Below are 24815 nucleotides of genomic sequence, written 5' to 3'. Positions count from 1 at the left end.
AACAAAAGTTCTGCAGACATTCCGGGCCTATGTTGCCTAGGGAATCAATGGATTGGCGCCAGCATGTCTGGCACTACGAAGCATTCATGAATTGAACGAATTGGCCCAAAAAGTCATGGATTTTGTGAAAAACACAGCCCCACGAAACGCATTTTTGCGATGCACGAATTGGTCCAATTCGACACAAAATTTGATCTGTATTTCAATTCGTGCCCATATCTAATGCTAAGAATTGCCCACCTTCATTCTACACTCAAGATATTCCAACGAGGAAGTTAGAAGTGTCACTGGACACAGACATGCACTAAAAGAACAAGCAAAGTCTACTCCTGTACCACTCAAGCTGACTGTTATGTGACAGAAGATGCTTAAAACATGCTATAGGTAATTAACCTATGCCAATTCATCTTCAATAAATACTCAAAGCAAAGTAATCCTTTCCAATCTAAAAGCCCTTTCTATTGCAATGTGACAGTAACTCACATGCTGCAATATATATATAATATATATATATAAACTAATTGTAATTAGAAACTTTGTGCTCTCTTAGCCCAGTACTAGTGCCAAAAACATCTTGCCTTAGCTTACCCTCACAGCATACAAGAAAGGAAACACCATTCAAATACATATATACACAACCGGCTGAGGTTTATACTGTTGGCTGCCATTACGCGCGGATGCTTGGGTCAATGAAACATCAACACCATGGTTTTCTGCGTTTTTTAAAAAATCAGTTCTGGCCCTGTACTGCTTTGGTTTACCTCATGATTTTTACCTCATGATTACCACACACATTTTTGTGCTTTTAGTCTTCACTTCATGTTTTTTTTTTTTCCCCCATTTCCCCCTCAGTTCTTTTAAGACAATTTTTACCCTGATTGGTTTTTGGAAACCGATTTTCAGCTCTGTGTGTGTGTGTGTGTGTGTGTGTGTGTGTGTGTGTGTGTGAGAGAGAGAGAGAGAGAGAGAGAGAGAGAGAGAAGCTACAGATTAAAAAGCATTGTGGGAGAGAAGGAGACAAAAGATAAGCTGCGTACTTCCTCCATCAAACCAACAACACCCATGGAGAAGTGTGTGTTCATTTTTTAAAAAAATTAGGTTGCCAGGGGTCCCAGGAGCCCAAGCAAGAGTGCAGAGGGCTGGAGAGTAGGGGACAGCAGGTATTAACCTCCCACGTGTGCAGTGGACTCCTGTTTCCCTCTGTTGCGCCAGAAAATGACATGCCAGGGGAAACCTGGCGCACATTTAAATGGAACTGAGTGAAAACTGCCCCTTTGGAGGCATTCACTCAGCCATCTTCAGTGTGCACGTACCACAACTCCTTCCTTCGTCATGTTGGAAAATGAGAGTGACAGGCTTATTTCCCAACATGGCAAAGAAAGGAGTGTGCCAAAGACAGGCTGAGTGAAAACTGCCTCCAAAGGGGGCTCTGAAGGGGGCCCCTAAATGCTCTGCTCCATTTCAGCGTGCACTGGGATTCCTCCTTTGTCAGTGTGATGAGAGAACACAGAAGCACATGCTTCTCCCCACATCTGTGCCCTGCCCTCACACCAGCCAGTTCAGCGGGGCCCGGGGGTGACAGGTGGGAGTGGGGGACAGCAAGCCTATTTAAAATCCAACCATTATATCTATGTATCAATATAAACATGCACAAAAATGAGGGTGTGTGATGCCACCAATGAGGACAACATTCTCCCTTGAAAATCCTGATTATATAAAGCATGTGCAGAAGAATATAAACCGACTTCACAACTGTAAAAATGCAGAGAGAGGGCAGGTGTGCAGACAAACCGTGACCAAACGGATTCCAATACTTATGGATCAACTGCCCAGAAAATCAGGAGTAACTTGAGGATGAAGCAAAGCCCCATGAAAACATGAATAAACCAGCCCCTCCCTCTTCTCAGTGCTTTTTTTTTTGCATCCTCATCTTTTAAGAGTTAGAATGCATCCACTTTGTGTGCTTGAGCGTAGAAAGGATTTTCTTTTTTTTAAAAAAAGCGGAGCTAAATAAATCCTCCGCACGCAATCACGCCTGTGAAATCAGGCAGGGCTACTGAAACACAGCTGCCAAGACAGGGGGGAAAGAGTGGCTCTTTGTTTCTCTTCTGGGTCTGGAAGAACTTCCTCCCCGGGCCTCTCGCTCCCTTCTGGAAAACGGGACCAGCAATGGCAAAGCATGCTGGGTAACCAGTTCCAGGGAGCTTGCGAGGATTGAAGTGGGAAACCAGGAGCAACCAGTGGAGGAGGAATATCAGGAAGATCACAGATTTATCAGCCTCTCAACTGCTTTCTGAAGGAGGACCTAGTATAACCTGTAGCTGAAAAGGACAGTTTTTGCAAGAAGTCCGGCTTCCCCCTGAGATGTGCCATTATTCAGAACTGCTGCAGGGGAGAAAGGAAAGGGGAACTTGGCTAGAGACCCCTGCTTATTGACAACTAGCACGGCCAGCAAAAAACAGCTGCTCCAAGAGCTCCACCTTCACCCACATTGCTCTGATGATGACTGAGCCAAGTCCAGGGCAAAGGGAAAATTGTCAGCATGACCTGTGACCAGCAAAGACACAACATGGTCTTGGTAATCATCTGTAGAGGGCACACAGTGGCCTCTCCAAAACAAGAGAGATCTGAGATGATATGCAGATGATAGCTGCTGATGGGAGGGTGCATTATAATTATAATAATATAATAATAACATTTAATTTATATATCGCCCTTCAGGACAACTTAATACCCACTCAGAGCAGTTTACAAAGTATGCTATTATTATCCCCACAACAAAACACCCTGTGAGATGGGTGGGGCTGAGAGAGCTCTGAGAGAGCTGTGACTAGCCCAAGGTCACCCAGCTGGCTTCAAGAGGAGGAGCGGGGAATCAAACTGGGTTCTCCAGATTAACCACTACACCAAACTGGCTCTCTTGATGAGGCATTGCCCTGGAGGAGGAAGATGCCTCTCAACCCTTGCATTACAGCACATCAAGGGCAATTGTTCAGAAGAAGTAAGTAATTAAGCAACCAAAAACAGCGGGGTTGGATCCAAACTAATTTTCCCATTAACACAAGTTATAAGTGTCAGCGGCACAGAACTATTCTGCCTTCCCCATGCCCAGCAGTCCATTTGTCTGTTTGTTCATGTCATTTACAGTCCGCCTTTCTCACTGATACTCAAGGTGGAATACATAGTGTGAGATTAGTACAATCAGCAGCAAGGACATTTCCAAACAGGATCAAGGACATTTCCATAAACAATGCTATAGGGTAAATAAATACAAGTTTCCAAAGACGTAGCATTAGCAAGGATCCAATACAGCGTTGAAGAAATGCTGAAACAGAATGTTAGCAAATCTAGGACTGACATTATTTTTTATTTATTTTTTATTTTATCGTATTTATATTCCGCCCTCCCCGCAAGCAGGCTCAGGCATTAGACAGCATGAAGCACAGGTAGCTCATAGGAGCACATATTCAAAGCAACAGATAGTAGACAAGGCAATGAAGTAGTGAAGTCTATGGTTCCTAACTCATTAGCGAAGCATCTGAGACCCCCCTCCCTACAATAGAGCCCTCCTATCGCTTCAAAACGTTGCTCCTGGAGAACAAGGGACCCTCAAGAATGGCAAATTGGGGGTCTGCAAAAGGCAGGGGGAATTGGCAGAAATTACCCCCCCCCCTCCATTCTGTTAGGGGAAAAGTTAGTCTGGATCCAACCTGAGGTGCCCAGAAAAATATCTTTACATAAACTAATGGTTACATCCAAACCTGAAAAGGGGACGGGCGTGATACATGCATCCGAAAGGCAGCAATTCCCTCTGGCCTGGGAGGGTTTTGGTTTCTTGGATAGCAGCAGACTGAGAGCCAAGCTACAAGTGATGAGTGACACTTGCCTGGCGAGTGAACGCAAGTGTATTCCTCCCTGTTCACTTGCCATTCACTTGCGCTCCACTTGACCACATAGTGATTGAGTGAAGCGCAAGTGAATGGCAAGTGAACAGGGAGGAATACACATGAGTCTGTTCACTTGCCATTCAAGGGTCATTTGTCACTTGTAGCTTGGCTCTCAGATCACCCAAGAATGACAGGCAAGGCTACCGAGCTTACTGGAAGAGGTGGGAGGGGAAACTGGCAATAGGATAGTGTAAGCCAGCCAGGAACCAAACTCTTGGGTTCCATTTTTGAGCTCTGTCAAGAAGACATTGTTCTCCCTTGGTTAAGCTCCATCCTTAACTCCTAGATCAGAGAAGGCAACCCAGCTGCAGCACTGTCATCGGAAAGAAAGAACTATCAACAGCAGATATATTGTTGAAGGCTTTCATGGCTGGAGAACGATGGTTGTTGTGGATTTTCCGGGCTGTATCGCTGTGGTCTTGGCATTGTAGTTCCTGACATTTCCGGACTGGAAACCATGCTCCATTTCAGTCCTGAAAAACACCAGGCTAACAAAATACTCTACATCTTACAATAGCCCTGCAGATGAGATTAGCATATCAAGCACCAATCCATATGCAAAAGAATCTCCTCAGGATACAGTGAAGCATTAGCATTCCATTAGCATTCCACACCCTGGGAAACTCTTACAGGATGACGCAACCCAAACCCACCATCCTGAGTAGATATAAATTACCTGCTAACATCTTCTCCACTGTTTGACACTGAGAGATCTCTGTCTTTCGGTGCTACACCTCTGAAGATGCCAGTCACAGCTGCTGGCGAAACATCAGGAACTACAATGCCAAGACCACGGCTGTACAGCCCGGAAAATCCACAACAACCACCTATCAACAGCAGCTTTGCTCACAATATTGATGGGAAAGGAACAGGAGTCACAAACACTTCCCACGCCTTCTCATCTCGGTCTCACATAGAATAAAAGTTGTTCACTGAAGAGGCATATACTCCTCAAGCGGAGACACTGTGCATACAGGCAGGAGAGAGGTCAAAGCTATACTTCCAACAAGATGGAGGTAAAAAGGCTTCAAACAATGGATGCTTCACATTTCTGCCTCGTCCAAAAAGAGTCATCGCAATGGATGCTTTTTCTTCTGCACCCAGTTTCAGGTTTCCCACAGAGTCTGTGGGGCCAAGATGAAGGCAAACCTTTCACAAATCAACCCTGTAGATTTCTTACCAGTGAATCAATCCCTGAGAGGGTGTGATTAGCATTATCAAGGGCATAGATCAGCTGATAAACCCCATCATTGGTTTCGCTGTTGCCATAGAAACCGATGCCAACAGCAGCGCTAGGAGGGAAAAAAGAGAAACGTGGGTTAGAAAAGGACAGAGAATAAATATTCGGGTTTTTATTTATAGTGAGGAACACTATCGAAGTCTTCAATCTGCCAGAAGGGGAATGGGAATCAATGTCTTGTATTATAAAACACGTATGATACGTGCAGACCAAAAACAGCAGGCCCTGGGAAAGGGTTTGCCTACTGGCCAATGCTCAGGGTGTGCATGAAAATGTTAGCTTTGGGAAGGGAGACGTGCATGTCGCTCTCGACAGAAATAGGGAACAGGGGCTGTGCGCGCGTAGTATAAATAAACATTGGTAGCAGGGACACCAGTGTGCTGTACGAGATGGAAGTTTAGCTGCAAAGGGGGAATTAAGAGGCAAGGAGATAGACATATGCCCCTCAAACCCAATTCCATATCTGCCTCTCTTGCCTCCATAGGATAATTTCAGCTGGTACCACTTGCAGCTTAAAAGAGGGAGCCCCCCCCCCCTAGGCATCCCATGATCTAGCAGGGAAAGATTTGTTTTCCGCTGCAACACGAGGTAGGTAGGAAAACTTTCACTTCACTGGTATGAAAGGAAATAAGGTTGAAGAAGTGAGAGAAGCGTTATTGGCATATTGCCTACCTCTCTCCCGCCCTGCCAATCTTCCTCTTTAGGGTAAGCCTTCTTTTCCACTTCCTTTGGGTATGGAGCAAAATAAACATGTGTATGATATGCACATGAATATATAAGGTGCCATTCTCCCCTATCATCACATGTACCCCTATAGATAATGCATTGTTCGTAAAGTGGCGCTAACAGCGGAAGACAATAAAGACAAGCAATGTGACGTAAGTGCAAGGTAGGAATGCTTGGAGCACATTTTACTGAAAATCTCAAACTGACCTGTTGGAAGAAAACAGTGTTTAAATCATAAATACATGCCGAAAAGAGTTGCTTGCTAGCACAACACTATTTGGGCTATATTCGTCATGCTCTTTAAAATGGTGCTGCCTATTGTAACGTGAATTCTGAATAACTTCAGACCTTGTAGACGATTAACATAAAATGGTTTGTTTTGTTTAATGAAAGTGTTGATAAAAACAAGAAGTCTTGGGGCACCTGAAAGTCTATTGTGGCCGGAGCCCACCCTCGTATCCATACGGGTCCTAATAGGAGAATTGGGACCGAAGGAAGAAAAGAGAAAATGCAACAAAGGGCAGAATAAAAGGCTCAAAAATGGAACAGATAAGTGAATCGCATCTCCGTGCAAAGCACAAATGGAAACACAGCCCAATCAGCACAGACAAGTAATCCAGTGGGAGTGGGTCAACTGATAAATTGGTAAAACAAGATCAAACATCTAGAGGGGGACTATTCCTTTTTGTAGCGATCTAGTCATTCCCTGCCCGTGTCGTGCCCACATTTGATAGCATCAAACTTGCATGCAAATGCCAACTCAGCAACTTTGTGCTTGAGCCTCTCTTTGAAGATTTTTTGATTAAGTACGGCAAGCAACTTTCAAGTCTGTTGCAGAAGTGGTGGTGCGTGGGGTTACACGCGCTAACAACGTTTTGCTCTCGTTTAGTTTTATACTTGTTTGGTATGTGGGTCATGGCTAAGCAACATACCAATGAAGAGCAGTAAACTGTGACTGCAAGATGAAAAAGTTGCTTCCGTGAGGGCCTGTAGCCAGTAAATGCTGCTAGTGAATGACAGAAATATTAAATATGTTTCCTCACAACTCTTTTGAAAGGTTATGCTTTTATGTATTGTTGAAGGCTTTCACGGCCGGAGAACGATGGTTGTTGTGGGTTTTCCGGGCTGTATTGCCGTGGTCTTGGCATTGTAGTTCCTGACGTTTCGCCAGCAGCTGTGGCTGGCATCTTCAGAGGTGTAGCACCAAAAGACAGAGATCTCTCAGTGTCCTGTGACACTGAGAGATCTCTGTCTTTTGGTGCTAGACCTCTGAAGATGCCAGCCACAGCTGCTGGCGAAACGTCAGGAACTACAATGCCAAGACCACGGCAATACAGCCCGGAAAACCCACAACAACCATCGTTATGCTTTTACATTTTGCTTTCAAAGTTGCTTCCAGTATTACACAGTTTGTCTCCAAACATGATGATTTGGCTGAATGTTATGCTTCTAAGAAGATGTTAAAGCCATACCATGTAGAACTGGAATTGCCCAGACTGATCTCCAGGCCACAGAGATCAGTTTCCCTGACAAAATGGCTGCTTTGAAGGGCAGACTCTATGGCATTATACTCTGTTGAGGTCCCTTCTTTCCCCAAACCCCTCTCTCTCCAGGGTTCCCCCCCCCAAAATCTCCAGTTAGAGGATATGCTTCATCCTTTGATGAAGATACTAAGGACTGGTACTGCATTTATGAATGCAACAGAATGTGGGCCTCTTTACACTGTGACATTTGTGTCAGTCACATTTTTACTGTGCCCTTGCTCCAAGGAGTTCAGTGTGGTGTACATGTTTGTCCCTCATCCATTTTATCCTCAGAGCAAACAACTTGAGATAGGTCAGGCTCAGGGCCAAGCTAGAAGTGACAAATTACCCTTGAATGGCAAGTGAACAGACTCACTGTATTCCTCTGTTCACTTGCGCTCCACTCGATCACGTAGTGATCAAGTGTAATTTGTCACTTCTAGCTTGGCCCTCAGAAAGAGGGATGAGTTCAAAAGGGAATGCACTCAGTGGCAGGGTAAGGATTTGAATCTGAGTTTTCCTGATCCAAGTAAAACGCTCTGGCTTTCTGGAAACAGAAGGAAAGAGAGAATATTCAGGTATTTCGTTACTGAGACCTACTGAATTAAATCAGAACAGAGAGGAAAGATGTAATTTTATTCTGAGGGTGTTTAAACCACTGAAGCTGGAAGTAGGTGACAAAAAATGGACCATTCCTCATTTGTAAAAAGTTCCTTTTTAGAGGGATTAACCCATTATCTAATGCAAACAGGACCAAGATTGGAAAAAGGTCAGGGACTGACCATTACGGATTGTGGGAGGAGAAGAGTTATAGTTTTGACTTCCTGAGTGGACAACAAAAAGGCTGCTATGAAAGAAGTTCGATTCCATCTAGTTCTTTAAAACAAATTGCGGCCAACTGACAAGAAGCATCATGTCTCACTGTCTGTCTCCAGTTCTAGGGTTTAAAAAAGCTAGCCACATACTGGATTTTAAGCCAGTTCCCTCCCAAGTGCTCAGAGATTTAGGCCAAAAGGCAAAAGACTGGACTAAGCAGATTATGGGAATCTCTCGAAAGAAATACTGTTCTAGATCAGGGGTGGGCAAATTGCGGCCCGCAGGCCACATGCAGCCCGCTACAGAGTTTTTTGTGGCCCGCCAAGACAATCAGAAAAATCTGCCTTGAACCGAGATTTGCAGCTATAGATGATATGAAATTAGCATAATAAATAAATTGAATAAAACTACCACTATTTTATTTAATTTATATTTATTGATTTTTATGATACATAACTTTTCTGAAATGCAAAGTTAACTAATGAATGCAATCATTTTAAAAGGTGCGGCCCTCCGCTAACCTCCGCTCCAACAAAGTGGCCCCCGAGCCAAAACAATTGCCCACCGCTGTTCTAGATTAAAGCTGCTCCTTGGTTAAGCCTCAAGAGAAGGCGTGCACACAAAGAATTTCAAGAGGTCCAGAAAGTGCTGAGAGGAGAAATGGATATATATACCTTCTTTAGAACTACGGTGGCAGGGAAATTCTCCTCAAAAAAGGCATCTAAAAAATTTCTCCCTGTCTCAGGGTTCCTATATTTTTAAAAGAGGCATCTCTGGGTGGATAGAAGATGGCAACCTTCCCTTCACACAAATTAATTTAGACATCACACACCCAAAGATTCCCGTCTTTCACACTGTATTAATTCATTCAGAATAATTAACTTGCTTCAGTTTTGTGCTCTTATTATGATGGAATGAAATCCCCTTTTTCACATATGTTGAAAGGATGCAGGGTAAAGATGGACTGAAATATATGGCATAAATATATACTATGTAAGAAAAGGGGAAAATAAAATAGGTATAACTGGAAAGGAGGACGGACTGTGCTCCATAGATAGATGGAACGAAAATATAAAATAATGACCTTAAATATGATTTAGCAGGACATAAACTGTTAGAATGAGAAAAGAAAATGAGTATTGGAACTAAACCAAGTAGACCTACAGCAATAAGAGGAAGATATATATGATCGTACAGAAGAGATAGACTGAAATGTATGGTGTTTACATGTACTAAATGTGTAAAGCTTGAGTAACCTGTTATTAGTTTAAGTTGCAATGAAAACAAATAATATATATATATTAAAAAAGGATGCAGGGAAATCCACTATTTTACTGTGAGCAAAGCAAGGTGGCTTCAGGCTGTTAAAGGGAAAGGAATCCACATTAAAAGCATCCAGAGACATTCACGTTAACATATCCCCTCTATTAAAAGCAGGAAAGCTGTGATGTATTATTCTTTTGAATCTTGTTTACTTCCTGTTGAATCTCAGTTCAGTAACAATGGCTGTCAAGTTGGGAGCCGATTTTAAACTCAGAAGATGACATACATTATATCTCGCAATGAGGATCCTCCGATCTGTTGAGAGTAAAACGGGCAGAGAGTATAGGTCTATGTTACCTTCCTAGCAGCACAGGATACATGTGGATTTTGCCATTTGTTTTTATGCTTACTGGAAAGGGGGAAAGTTCCTGTCACTCATACGAAAATGAAAAAGAATCCAACTCTTCTGGACAACTAGGCCCAAGACAGACTAACACTACAAGCTCCACTCATTAACACAAGCGCAGTGGAAAATTACAGGAAAGTAGGTTAGACTGGAGAGCCCATATGATGTGGTGGTTAAAGTGTAAGACTAGGACCTAGGAGACCTGGGTTTGAATTCCTATTCCGCCATGGATGCTTGCTGGGTGACCTCGTGCTCCGTTTAATCTATCTCACAGGGGTATAAGTGAAGTTCTTCTGTATATATAAAGACAAGTGTCCTGACTGACTCCTCAACGCCCAGCCCAAACCCCTGGACCTAGAAACATGACATTTGGGGAGAACGTTCCTTTCATGATGTAAACACCCACTAAGAAGGGATTTTAAGAAATTCGCCCCTAAGTGGGTAAAAAGGGGTAAAATGTGTTTTCCAAAAGGGATTCAGCTTCCCTGTGTGGCTGGCAGGCTGCTGCCTGCTTATGACCTCGCCCGCCCTGCCAGCTTGGCTACTCTTCCCTAATTGGGCCAGCCTTTCAACGTCTTTTGCATATGCAAGCTGATTGGGGTTCACAACATTCCACACCTCACCCCCCCAGACAGTTGAAACACAGAGGTCATTTGCATATGCGGCCGGATTGGTCCTCATTCTAAACAGTAGGCAGTTGCTATTGGGAGTCATTGAATGTGTCCTGAGGTAAAATGCACCTTCCAGTCTTCGCCGTAAGTATTATAACTGGATTTAAAGTAGTTGAATACCGTAGTGAAGAACGGGTATCAAGGTAGTCTCACATACAAACAACATACGCTTGCTCCACTGGCCAGTTAAGGTGATTTCTACTGGTCCGATCTCCCTTATTAGCTTTTTAATGAAATTTTACTGTTTAGATAATGATGTGAATCTTTACATTTAGAAAAAAATCTGAAAATGCTTCCATACAGTGGCTCCAACAGGTAAGAACCATTTCCGGTATGTGGCCATACCTAACCATTGCAGTCCCAAAGGCCTAAAGGTGCTTAATTTTCACAAGCTCCCACCCCCCAAAATTTCCGCTGATTTCCCCCTCACTGCAGACCCGTTACTTTACTCCTTATGCTGTTCCTGAATGTCTGCTGACCCCCAGGAACAATTTCAGGGGGCTGAGTGGGTGGGGAGGGGGGAAACTGGCAAAAATCACCACCTCTTCTCCCCAAACTTTAAATGCCCTTAAGTCATCAGACCGACATGGTTGGATATAGGCTACTATATTCTGGTATCTGCCACAAGAAATGTGTTGTGCTGGCATAAAAGATGCTTGAAACTTGAATGTATGAAACTGCCTTATGCTAAGTGAAGATCCTTAAATCCATCTTCCTAGTGTTGTCCATTTTGAGGGAACAGCTCTCAACTGAAAGGTCTTCCCCAGCATCTGCTAAGCATGTACATTATGTATGTTCTGACCTCTGAAGGAGTAGAAAAGAGCAAGAGTCCAGTAGCACCTATAAGACTAGCAAAATTTGTGGTAGGGTATGAGCTTTCGTGAGCCACAGCTCACTTCAGATACCTGAAGAAGTGAGCTGTGACTCACGAAAGCTCATACCCTACCACAAATTTTGTTAGTCTTTTAGGTGCTACTGGACTCTTGCTCTTTTCTACTGCTACAGACAGATTAACACGGCTACCCATCTTGATCTGACCTCTGAAGAAAGCTTCTTTCATGTGGGAGCTTTTCTGGTGTTCAGGTTTGATGTGGCACTTTTTAGGGCAGTTTTTGAAGGTTAAAAAAACCCCAGGTTTTATCACATCTGGGAAAAACGTATTAGTCCCAGTTTAAGGCACTGACATTTCCTATTTTAATATTGTTTTACCAATAGGGCAGCCTTCTTTCTTAATGTAGATTTTTCTCCATTGTTCCTGTACAAACACTGCTGTGGGCTAGTTTAGGTGGGTAGCCTTGTTGGTCTGCAGTAGAACAGCAGGAATTGAGTCCAGGGGCACCTCGGAGACCAATAAGAACTTCAGTGTGTGGGTTTTGGAGAGCCAGAGCTCTGACTCAGAGGTCGGAAGAAGAGAGCTCTGACTCTCAAAAGCTCACACTTCGAAAATCTTGTCGGTCCCTCTCTTGCTGTGGGCTACAGTTCAGTCAGTTCAATTTACAAACTGGAACAGTGACAGAATCATGGACTGTGTACATTCATATGTTGTTTACATACCGGATATACCCACCTGCATATACTGTGGTCTGACAATACATTACTGACCACTCTTCTGAACAGTCAACAACATCCAAAGCTACTAGATACGGCAGCATTATCTCTACTTTTCAAAACTAGATTTGCACTTGTATAGCGGAAGCAGGGCTTTTTTTCAGCGGGAACGTGGTGGAACAGAGTTCCAGCACCTCTTAAAATGGTCACATGGCCAGTGGCCCCGCCCCCTGATCTCCAGACAGAGGAGAGTTTAGACTGCCCTTGTTCCAGCTGACCCAAAGTGACGTCATTGTGCAGTCTTGAGTTCCACCACTGAGTTCCACCACCTCTTTTCCCAGAAAAAAAGACCTGAGCGGAAAGTTGTGTCAGTGATTCTGCCCTTTTTATTCTTACAGCTGCATTCTGAAACACCTTTCTTCATCAAATTTGATCATTTCATTCTATTTTTCCTTAGCTGTAACTGCATTTTCAGGCTGCTTCCTATGTGAAGGCTAGTATCGGGAGGGGTGGTCAATGTCAAACTAAACAAGAACATATTCACACAGCAACCCTGGTCTTCCCTGGTGGTCTGCCATCCAAGTACTAACCAGGGCCAACCCTGATTAGCTTTTGGGGATGAGCAGAAGAGACAGGACCTGAACGAGATGACAGCTGAAAGAAGAAGACTTTAATTGATCTAATGTATGAATTCCCAATTTTGCCAAAAGTATGCATTGTGTAACATGCTGTGAGTAGAAACCATAAAAGTGAGCTAGATGCAAGGGGCTGCACGTGTTTTGCTATACATTTAATAGTCAAAGCAGCCCGATGCCCAGCAGTCAGAGTACAGTTTTCTCTTTACTGTAGCGCTTGCCATCAAAGCTCCCCGGGGATCTAAAAAGCACTTTGATATGCATTACTCTTTTCATCTCATCTCACTCATCTGTAACTTATACATTTACATTACTGCAAAGATGTAATACACCAAGCGGTCTAGGCAAAGGGAACTCAAGGCACAGGAAGTCACGTGCCTTGGAGAGGGAAAAAAGCAAGTCATGGGAACAGCGTGCTAGTTTAATCAGCATGCTGTCTACCGGACACAGACAGTTCTATTCAGCTAACAGAAGACAAGGGGGGGGGGGAGGAACGCCTTCCTTCCTCTTAATTTGGAGGCTAGGATCACCCTCAAACAATTAAGTACTGAAGCTTCAGGAAAGTCCCTGGAAACAGGATTGAATTAGCTAATTGAGAAGGGCTTGTGCTCCCTAAGGAATACTCCAAATGCAGTGAAATCCTAAGCAGAGTGACAACTCTTCCCGGTCTACTGAAGTCAATGGGCTGAGAAGGGTGTAACTCTGTTTAGGACTGTACTGGGAGAATGCTATGCAAACTTCCTAGAAAACACATGGCAGAAAAAGGCCTTACACCACCGTGAGGCTGCAATTTCCTCTGTATTGATTGATGACATGTGGATTGTTCCCATACTGGAAAGCCTGTCTCAGTGGCTTAATGATCCAGAGGAGTTAGCTGTATTAGTTGCAAAATAGTCAAGAGTCCAGTAGCACCTTTAAGACTAATCAACTTTATTGGAGCAGAGCCAGGCCATCCGTCCATCAATAGATACAACTGGGTGTCATCCGCATACTGATGGCAACCCAGTCCGAAACTCCGTGCCAGCTGGGCGAGAGGGCGCATATAAAGACTGAACAACAAAGGGGAGAATAATGCCCCCTGCAGGACGTCACACACCAATGGTTGGTGTGCTGATAACCTCTCCTCCAGTGCCACTCTCTGTCCCCAACCGTGGAGAAAAGAGACAAGCCACTGCAAGGCAGTCCCTTGAATCCCCACATCGGCGAGGCGGTGGGTCAACAGATCAAGGTTGACCGTGTCGAACACTGCTGAGAGATCTAGCAATACCAGCAGCACCGACCTGCCCCGGTCCAGATGCCTACAGAGATTGTCTGTGAGAGCGACCAACACAGTCTCAGTCCTGTGGCCTGGGCGGAAACCAGACTGGAACAGGTCCAGGGCTGATGCATCTTCCAGGAAACCCTGCAGCTGCTCCACCACTACTCGCTCAATCCCTTTACCCAGGAACGGGAGGTTCGAGAATGGGCGGTAATTGGATGGGTTGGTGGAGTCCAAAGTTGTTTTTTTCAGAAGGGGCCTCACCATGGCTTCCTTTAACGCCCCGGGAAAAAACCCAAAGCTCAATGATAGATTGATAATAGCCTCCAACCGGGCACTCAGCCCATCGACACAGGCCTTAACCAGCCACGAGGGGCAGGGGTCCAAGGGGCACGTGGGGGCCTCACCAGCCACAGGATCCTGTCAACATCCTCCTGGGAGACCAGACTGATCCAAGATTGGGCCAGAAGATGGCCAAGGGGTCTCCAGTTCCTTTACTGTATCAACCGTGGCCGGCAGGTCACAGCGGAGGGACAAGACTTTGTCTGCAAAAAAGCTCCCGAAAGCCTCACAGCTAATGGCCGAATTCCGAATTTGGCAGTCTCCCTGCGAGAGGGAGACCAAAGACCGAACTACCTGAAATAATTTCGCCGGGTGTGAGCTTGCAAACGCTATGGAGGTGGCATAATAATCCTTCTTTGCTGCTGTCACAGCAACCTCATAGGCCTTCATAAACGCTCTATAAGATGTTCTTGCCTCTTCACTCTGATTCCGCTGCCACACTCGCTCCAGCCGTCTCAGTTCCTATTTCAGCCGCCGTAGCTCCTCTGTGTACCAGAGGGCTAGTCCGGCACGGGAACGGAGAGGGTGACAGGGAGCGATTTCATCAATAGCTTCGGAGAGACGGCCATGCCAGTCCTCCACCAGCTCATCTAACGAACTGCCAGGGGGCCTTGGATCCCGCAGAGCATTCAGGAAACCAATCGGCTCCATTAGTCTCCACAGACGAGCATAAATCAGCACGCCGCCTATGCCGGAAGGGGCTGGCACAGCCAGATTAGAGTCCTGCTGCTCTTAACCATGACACTAAACTGGTGTTAAGCATCTCGAAGATTCGTCACCTTATCACTGCGCAACATTCCTGACAAAAACATCCAACTTCCAGGTTCATGATAATTTGGGATGGTTCCCTTGGGCACAGCCTCATATGGATACAGTCTTAAAGACACATCCTTATAGCCTTCTCCAATAAAGAAGAAAAGCCCGTTGCAACAATTACATGGATTTTCTTCACAGAAGCTCTTGCTTTCACTGCATGATACCACGGACTTAAGACCGTTCCCATAGGGACTCGTTACAAATTGCCTGTGAATACAGCATGCATCACTCCTCCCCATTCTGTAACCCGTTTTCCTCCCTAGCTGAATGCAACTCACCAGCAGATGAGGCCAGCTACCACAGCAGTCCAGGTGATGCAGCAGGAGTTGGGCTTCTTGGTCTCAGACTCTTCCTCTTTCTTGCAGCAGCACAGGCAAATTAGATAGACAGCAAGGAAGACTAGGTTGAGGCCCAAAAAGACAGCGCCCACCAGGGCCAAGAGCAGTAAGGACTGGGAGGAGAAAAAGAAACGGAGAGAAAGTTGATGAGCACCACAGAAACATAATTGCGGGGATAGAAAACTACCATGTCTTTCTTAGGAAAATTATTATTAACTCTCCTTCCTCTCAATTCTGTTTTTCAGTTTGGTAAGTCTAGTAAAAAGAGGTCCTCACTTTTTCCTCATACGATACCCCCTGCCAGGAACCACAGTCTAAAGCATCTCTAGATCCTCAGGCATCAAGTAACCAGAGGTGCAGAGAGATGCCGTCTTTAATATCAAACCTTTGAATGAATTGGAAAACCAGGTTATGTGAAATAAGATGTGGATGCAAGAGGAGCTAGTCTGATTGCCAGAACTCTGGCACAGCCTAATCAAGATTCCCTTTGATTGATTCTGAGGACCAAGCTACAAGTGATGAATGACACAGGTTGGACACTTATCAACTTCCCCCAAGTTTTGATGGGAAATGTAGGCATCCTGGTCTTGCAGCTTGGCTCTCTGACTGCTGTCCAACGGACTTTTCAACTGTCACTTGTCCAACATTCCGTCGAGCTGCCTACATTTCCCATCAAAACTTGAGGGAAGCTGACAAGTGTACAACCTGTGTTATTCGTCACTTGTACGTAGTTTGGCCCTGAGTCTCCTTACAGATATGCCATGATTAATGGCTGGTGCTTGCAGGACAATAGCCTGGCCTTCCACGCCACTCAGGATCATCTCTTACTACGTAGGTTTCTCTGGAAAACTAATTGAACACCCAGTCAGCAAGAGAACTTCATCTCCTGAACCATCACCATTCCCCCAAGCCAGGTATTCATCAGCAGCATAATTTCCCCTACAAGAACTCTTAACAATGTGCATTGCTCCCATTGCATAAGCAACTCCGTGACAGGCCTGTTAGGCATACAGGTAGTCCACAATTGTCCAGACGCCTCTCCAACAGAATCACATGTCAGTCATCAGATGGGAGAAGAGAAAAGGGCCTCACGAGCTCTGCTGTTTTGGTTTTCATACTGAACCTCCTTTTCACAGCCAACACGGGATGGGGTTTCCATCCCCAAATCATCTACTACTGACATGAGATGACGAGATCCATTGTTCAGGACAGGTGGAACACAACCCAATTTCTCTTGTTCTACCTGCCTTCCTGAACCTTATCCTTGATGTCCCATCTTCCTTGTCCATTTCTTAACTCCAAAAATCATACTTTAATTACAGTTGGCTGGCCTTTATTTACTTACTTCATTTATATCCTGCCTCTCCTGCCAATGGTGACCCAAAGTGGCTTACATCATTCTCCTAGTCTCCATTTTATTCTTACAACAACCCTGTGAAGTAGGATAGGCTAAGACAGTGTGATTGGCTCAAAATCATCCAGCAAGCTACCATGACAGAACAGGGATTCGAACCTGTCTCTCCCAGATCCTATTCTGGGCTTTTTTTCCTGCTGGAACGCTCCAAAATGGTGTTCTGGCACTTCTTAAAACTGCCCCCCCCCGCTCCTGGCCATTTTGGGCCTGAAACGGGCCTGAAATGGCCAGGATCAGGCCCAGTTTGGCCAGGAATGGGCTGCTGCTGGACGAGAGAACACTCCCCTGCCCGGCACCAGCCCAATCCGGAAGTGCCCTGATATAGTGATACATCTTTTGAACAGCATCTTTTATAATGGAGTTTGAAACATAGACAGCTATCTGAGAGCCAAGCTACAAGTGACGCCTTACACAGGTCAGACTCTTGTCAGCTTCCCTCAAATTTTGATGGGAAATGTAGGCGTCCTGGTCTTGCAGCTTGGCTCTCCATTACAGCTGCAAGACCAGGATGCCTACATTTCCCATCAAAACTTGAGGGAAGCTGACAAGTGTCCAACCTGTGTCAGGCGTCACTTGTAGCTTGGCTCTGAGAGAGATTCAATTAAGCCCATCCCAGAGAGAAATCAAAGCAACAGTTCATTTACACCAAATCATTTCAAACTGGTTTCAAATTTGCTACTCTCAAAGTGAAAAGCTGCTCTTCAGAGGAAGACTTTGTTGCCTTTGCTGTATCTAAAGCTTGTTTTCTGCTAAGTAAATATGCTTATCTCTTGACCCGATTTTGCTCAATAGAAGGTGCACACTGCTTATTGTGCTAGCGCCACGTATGTCAAAGAATCTACCAGTCAGAGAGTATACTAGGATCCCAGTTTTGAGTTGCCAGCTCCCAAGAGATCTGTCCCAGAATGCAAAAACTTCAAGGGGGTATTTCTGCCTAAAATTCATCACCTGTATTTTATGTCGCCATTCCTGTAGGAGAAACAGCAGGCTACGAAGGGCAAACATTTTACAATGCTTGCAACCCAAGCAGTTATCCTGGCCTCAGCATGCGTGTTCTGCAGTGTAGCCGAACTGATTCTACCAGGCAGCCCAAACATCAGGTTAGGGGGGACTTGCATATTACCCACCCCCTATCCCACCCCTTCCCATATTCTTGGGAAAACGCTGTCCAAGCTGGAACACAAGTATTTGCAAGAGAAAGAACAGTTTTCTAATTTATCCAAATCCCTTATCTGTAACTATAAGCAGTATCTGTGGTTTGTATTTCTTCCTTTTTTAAGCATAAGCTAACAAAGTGAGTACTGCGCTGCAGAGAGGAACAAATCATATTCATAACACAGGAGAACCAAAGTTGAGTTATCTTATGCTATACTGTTGTTTTCATTGTAGCATCCCAATCAATTGTTATTTACTTAAAACATAATGCCATTCTCTAGCTGTTGAATTAACAGAATAAAATCATAGCTCCTTTCAAATGATAACATTTGAAGAATACAACAGTCAGAATTTGCCTAGGGGAGGAAACGTTATATACAAATATGATTAATTTTTCAAGTGCATCTAATTTTTCAAGTTACTTTTTTTTCAAGTGCACCTAGTTTTTCAAGTTACTTTTTTTTTTTTTTACAATTTAAGGCTCACATTAGAGCCACGTTAGATTTGCAAGCATGCACAGGAAATAAGCACACATCATGTAAACAGGAGGTGACGATACTTGTCAAGAAGGACCGAGTCATGCACGACACACAATAGGAGTAGGCTGGAATTAACTCTGTACAGCCCTGCACTATCAATGTCCATAGGAAGGACTGCTTCTGGATTGCGAGAGACTCATGGAAACTGAAGAAGAAAACTGCATTTCCTTTGCCCTGTTTGGAGGAATAAAGAGGTGCCTGGAAAGGATAAAGGTGTGCATCCAAATTTTGGAAGACCACTTCAGCCTTGCAAATAAGCTCACAAATGTTGAGAGTCCATGCTACCCTTTCACTATATTAGTAATCCACAGCACAAAGGCTGCTTTCCAGTTTACAAAAAACATCAAACTTCACTGCAACCAAACAGGTGGCCGTTCACAGAAAAAGGCTCAGTTAAGCCTAAAGCTCATTCTCCTGTTAAGCAAAGCCGCTGCACCAAGCAACTTGACCATAGCTGTCTATTGCAGCTGTTCTGATAAGCTGTGACCATTCCATTTACTGCTTTTCTTAATGGTTCCTATAGCCATCCAACTGCCACGCAGAAGTAATTTTTGGCAGCAAGCACGTGCTGCATTGGGAATGCATGAAGCTAGGCAGATGTTATGGCTTCAAGGCAAAGCCTTCAGTGCACAAAGCTGTGTTTTTAGCTGTGTGCGTGCGTGTGTGTGTTTTTACAATCATGCTGCATGTGTTATATCTGAAGCCAAGCCTCAATAGTGAAAGAATTATGGATAGGCCGGCCATAAATTCCGACGGGGGTCAGAGAAACAGCATAAACACAGAGCAAAAGGTGTCTCCTAGCTCCAATTTCGATAAAACAAAAACCAAACTAAGCAAAGGCTCAGCCAGTCTGCTAAGGGCAGGCTTGCATGTCAAGTGGTCACCCGGAGTTCACGTGACCTGCAGAAGGCTACATTTCCAGGCAGGCAAAGCGGGATATTGGAACAAATCTATCACAAAGTGCTCTCGCGGGATTGGTTCTCACATTTCCTTCCAAGCAAAGTAGCTGGTGCCAAATCTTCCAGCAACATCTGGTAGGAGGCTGGGGAAGGGAGTAGAAAGAAGCAGAAGGCAGACAGACAGTTTGCTTTATATGGAAGCATAAGCAAAGTAAACTGCAAAATAAAGGACTCGGAGGTACAAAATGAACATATTCCACACCTAACTGGTTTTTTTAGCCAGATTTGCTAACAGGCTAGAACTTTCACTTTCTTGGGAACAAATACAAACCCAGAATGTTTTCCAGACCAGCTGTTTCTTATTAGTGAGGAATGAGACATCCCCAAGTCTTTATTTCCTTATTCCTTTCTTACAGTAATGGGAGGGGGGCACATTTATGTGGGGATGATTTATTCTTATTATTTTTTATCCTGCTTTTCAACCTAATTAGGGCCCTCGAGGTGACAAACAGTTAAAAAAGTTATAATCAACTTAAAAACAACACACATATATAAATCAGCAATTAAAACATAAGCAGGAAAGAGAGTCAACACGGGAACACCATGTGAAACAAAAGCGACGGCCCCCAGACTTACCTGGCGGCCGGTTTGCTGTCCGCGCGGGTGGCTGGGCGGGTGGAAGCCTGGCGGCCGCCATTTTCCATCAGCTGCCTCCTCCGCCCCGGCCAATCAATTCAAACCTTCCCCAGCCAATCGGCTCAGGCTGGGGTGGGTGGGTGGGCGGGGCGCGGGTCGGACCTGGGGAGCCCAGTTCTCCCTCTGGTCCGCCCGCTTCCTATTTAAGCAGGCAGCCGAGCCAGAACCCGCATTCGCGTCAAAGTATTCAACAGCTGACAAAAGACAGTGACAGGGAGCAGAACTCTTTGGGAAGGGAATTTTTCAGTTTTGGTGCCATGACCGAGAAGGTCATGTCAGGGCTTGCCGCGGCTGCCGCTGGGCGTGGCACTGGGCGGTCTGCTCCTGACGTCACAGGGGGGCCAGGGACTCTGCAGGACCCTGCTCTGTGGAAGGAGGGGCGGTATACCTCACCCAGACTCCCTCTCAGTCCACTCGCTGGCCTGCTCAACCTGGCCTGCTTACCCTCTGCGTCCTCCTTCATCTCCTCCTTCCAGAACTCTCCTCCAAGCCTCCACCCTTGCATTCTACTGCTCTCACTCCACATCATCACTCCTCACTCACACCCACCACCCCAGAGCTCTTCCCAGCCACCCTTTATAGGGTTTCCTCTCTCTGCCCCGCCCTCCTTCCAGGCTTGTTCCTTCTCCTGACCAGGCCCAGCTGTGCGTCCCTCCAGGTGTTTCCCTCCAACCACTAATCCCTCCTGGGCTCCTTTGCTTTGCTGGTAGGGTGGGGTTGAGTGCGAGCCATCCCCAGCTGAGGGCTCCTTGGCCTTGCTCACGAGGAGCTGCCCCAGCCAGCCTCTGTGCTATTAAGCTTGCCTGGCCTTGCTCACGAGGAGCTGCCCCAGCCAGCCTCCGTGCTATTGGGCTTGCCTGGCCTTGCTCATGAGGTGCTGCCTTAGCCAGCTTCTGCGCTGCCAGCTCAGCAATGCTGGGCGGGGCTACCCATCTCCTCCCCCAGAATGCCTGTGGCAGCCCCCCCTGGAGAGGCTTGGCTTCTAGCAACTCCTGAGCCAGGCTACTGTCTTCTAGCCATGGTGTGGCTCTGGGCTGTAGAGGCTGCTTCCTCTCCCTGCCAGGTAAGGGCTCTGCTTGGGTTGCTGCTGCTGCTGCTGCTGGTCCCACATTCCCCCTGCTGTGGCCCTTTCCCTCTGGCCTGCTTAGCCCCCTTTCTTCCCCCTGGAAGGTGGGACTGGCTGGTCTCTCCTTGCCCCCTCCACCCCTCTGAGGTTCTGGCCTTTTACCCCTTCCCCCTGGAGTAGGTAGGTTCTGGCCCTGGTTGCCGGCTTGGGGGGTGGGGTTGCTGCCACCCTTTTGTCCCCTGCTGTTCCCTCTTGTCAAGTCTGGGGGCTGGGGCTCAGACCCCGGACACACACCCCCTCTTAGCCTGGACGTTGGCTCGGAGGGGCCCAGCTCAAAGAGGCGGGACATGAAATCCGCATCCAGGTGGTTGGCCCCCCGGCGGTACACTACGGAGAATTGGAATGGCAGAAGGGAAAGGTACCACCGCAGGATGCGGGGGTTGTGCTCCTTCATCCTGTGCATCCACTGGAGTGGCGCGTGATCCGTCATTAGCGTGAACGGGTTGTTGGCTAGGTAATACCGTAGTGCTCCTATGGCCCATTTGATGGCGAGGGCTTCCTGTTCTACGGTGGCATACTTCTGCTCCGCGGGCTGGAGCTTGCGGCTTATGAACAGGATGGGTACCTTTATTCCTTCTTGCTCCTGCATTAGGACTGCCCCAAGGCCTGAGGCCGACGCATCGGTTGCCAATATGAAAGGCCGCTCAAAGTCCGGGTTCCACAGCTTTGTTGTGTCGGACAGGGCGGTGCGCAGGTCAATGAAGGCAGCCACCTGTTCCGGGGTCCAGCTGAGACGATTGGGGCTGCCCTTCTTCAGACAGTCAGTCAGGGGGGCTGAGCGGGCCGCAAAATGTGGGATGAAGCGCCCATAATACCCCATGAGCCCCAGAAACTGCCTGAGCTGCCGCTTGGTTTGTGGTTGGGGCACGTCTGCGATGGAGGCCACCTTTTCAGGTGGTGGCCGGACCTGCCCTCCCCCTATCACAAAGCCCAGGTACCTGAGTTCCTGGAACCCCAAGTGGCTTTTCTTGGGATTGGCCTTCAGACGCGCTTTCTGTAGTGCCTTGAGGACCCTTTCCAGGTGCCGTAGGTGGGTGGGCCAGTCAGGGCTGAAGATGACGATGTCATCGATATAGGCCATCGCGAAGTCCCAACAGTCCCCCAGGACTTGGTCCACCAACCGCTGGAAGGTAGCTGCCGCCCCGTGGAGGCCGAAGGGCATGCGGCGGAACTGGAAGAGGCCCCGGGGGGTGGCAAAGGCGGTTTTCTCCCTATCCTCAGGGCGCACTGGTACCTGCCAATACCCCTTCGTCAGGTTGAGGGCAGACAGGTACCGGGCTGGCCCCAGCTGCCCGACCAGGACGTCCGCCCTGGGCATGGGGTAGGCATCGAACTTGGCCACTTTGTTCAGTTCCCGGTAGTCGATGCAGAAGCGGGTCGTCCCATCCGGCTTCGGCACCAACACTCTGGGAGGGTTCAATGACCCCCATGCGCAGCATCTCCTCCGTCTCCTGGTTCACTGCCTCCCACTGCTTCCGGGGAATGGGGCGCCAGGTTGACCGGGCAGACTGCCCCGGCTGGGTTGGGATGGCATGGTGCACTAATTTTGTAACCCCGGGGCGTCTTGAAAAGACCCCGGGCACTCGCTTCCATAGGTCCTGCAGCTGGGCCTTTTGGGCAGGGTCGAGCTGAGGGTCCACCTGTGGTTCCTCGAACTCTGGGGCCTCGGCAGTCCATGGCAGCTCACTGTCAGGAAGCTCCAGGGGGTCCTCAGCCAGCCGGCACTCCTGGCTGTCCCGCTCATACCACCTCTTCAGCAGGTTCACGTGGAGCGTCTTCCTCTGACGTCGACGAGGCCCACACTGGACCTCATAGGTTGTGGGCCCTAATACTTTTGTCACCACATAGGGGCCTCGCCAGGGGTCCCCCTCCTCCCTGGGGAAAACTGTGCGGTGGACGAGGACCTTTTCCCCTAGCTGGAAGGTTCTCTGTCGCGTACCCCGGTCGTACGCAGCCTTCTGTTGTGTCTGGGCGTGGGCCAGCTGTCGGCCTGCTTCCGCTTGAAACTGCTGCACCCGCTCGCGGAGTTGGCTCACATACTCCTGGACTGGGGGAGCTGGGGGGCTGGCTTGGGGACCCCATTGCTCCACCAGGCGGGAGAGCATTCCCCGTGGCTTCCGTCCGTACAGCAGTTCAAGCGGGCTAAAGCCAGTGGAGGCCTGGGGGGTCTCTCGGAGGGCAAACATCAGGGGATCGATATACAGGTCCCACTGGTGAGGTTTGTCATGCGTCATTTTTTTCAGGGCCTCCTTAACCGTCTGATTCAGGCGCTCTGCCAATCCATCTGTTTGGGGGTGGTAGGCAGAGGTGAACACCTGCCGGATCCCCAAGTTCTGACAGAGCTGACGCATGGCCTTTGCTCGGAAGGGCCCTCCCCGGTCCGTCAAGATTTCGCTGGGCAGCCCCACCATCGCGAACAGCTTGGACAGCGCCCGGACCACCCCCGGGGTCTGCATAGTTTTTAAAGGAATGACCTCTGGGAAACGTGTGGCGTAGTCCACGATCACCAGGGCAAAACGGTATCCCCGGGGTGTGCGTGGCAGTGGGCCGATGAAGTCCATCGCTATCCGCTGGAAGGGCACCCCCATCACTGGCAGCGGGGAAAGAGGGGCCTTTGGTGGGCGTCTCGCTGCCATCCTCTGGCAGGTGGGGCAGGAGCGGCAGTGTGCCTTCACGTCTGCGTTCACTGAGGGCCAGAAGAAACGCTCGAGGATCTTCCTCAGGGTCTTGTGGTGCCCCAGATGCCCGGCCCATGCATGCTCATGGGCCGTGCGGAGGACTTCGGACCGGTAGGCTGCTGGCACCAATAGCTGGCGGACCTCCCCCTGGCCATTTGGGGCGCGAGCTATGCGAACCCAAACCCCTCCTTGCTTCTCGATGCGAGGGAACCGTTGGGCCCTCCGCTCATCCCGCACCTGCTCCTCCTCCCGAGCTGCTGTCTCTCGTAAGTGCTGCAAGGACTCATCTGCCCCTTGGGCATCGCAGAATGGGCGGTCTGCCGGGGGTGCAGCTGGGTCTTCAGCCCGTGGTTCTGCCCCTGGTCTGACAGAGGGACCCTCGTCTGGGTCGGCGGCCTCCTCCACTTGCAGAATTGGGGCGACTTGTGGGCCTGCCAACCCCCCTGCTGCCTCTCTGAGCAGCCTGTAGAACTCCGGGGCATCTCTTCCCAGCAGCATTGGGTGGGGTAAGTGGGCTACCTTGACGACCTCTATGCGGCGGATCGCCCCCAGGTATTCCACCATGACCCAGACCGCAGGATACGGCAGGGTGCGGCCCATCACATCCGTCACCGGGATCCAGCGGTGCACTGGGGTGGCAGCTGGGACGAGTTGGGTGTGGATCGCCGAGACTGCACTCCCTGAGTCCAACAGGGCCTGCAGGCTCTGCCAGCCTATCCTCACGGTGGCGCACAGACTCTGTACCCTCTTGCCAGCTGGCGGGTTAATTTCCCAAGCCA

General features: G+C 47.8%; 1 protein-coding gene across 2 annotated transcripts in view; it reads right to left on the bottom strand.

The window, feature by feature from the left end:
- TTYH2 (tweety family member 2) overlaps positions 1-24815 on the bottom strand; it is a 100329-nt gene that overhangs the window by 37021 nt on the left and 38493 nt on the right. Inside the window, exons 2-3 of one of the 2 annotated variants that reach the window (XM_054978163.1) lie at positions 15470-15642; positions 5128-5239 (exon numbers count right to left, since the gene is read on the bottom strand). In XM_054978163.1, coding sequence (XP_054834138.1) covers positions 5128-5239; positions 15470-15642 — 285 coding nt within the window. Of the gene's footprint in view, positions 1-5127; positions 5240-15469; positions 15643-24815 lie in introns of those variants that run through there. The other variant, XM_054978164.1, reaches the window with a different exon arrangement.

This window comes from Eublepharis macularius, chromosome 4 (assembly GCF_028583425.1).
Source record: "Eublepharis macularius isolate TG4126 chromosome 4, MPM_Emac_v1.0, whole genome shotgun sequence".
NCBI lineage: Eukaryota > Metazoa > Chordata > Lepidosauria > Squamata > Eublepharidae > Eublepharis > Eublepharis macularius.
Note: the sequence above shows the minus strand (reverse complement) of the source record. Positions and strands in the feature narration are given on the sequence as shown.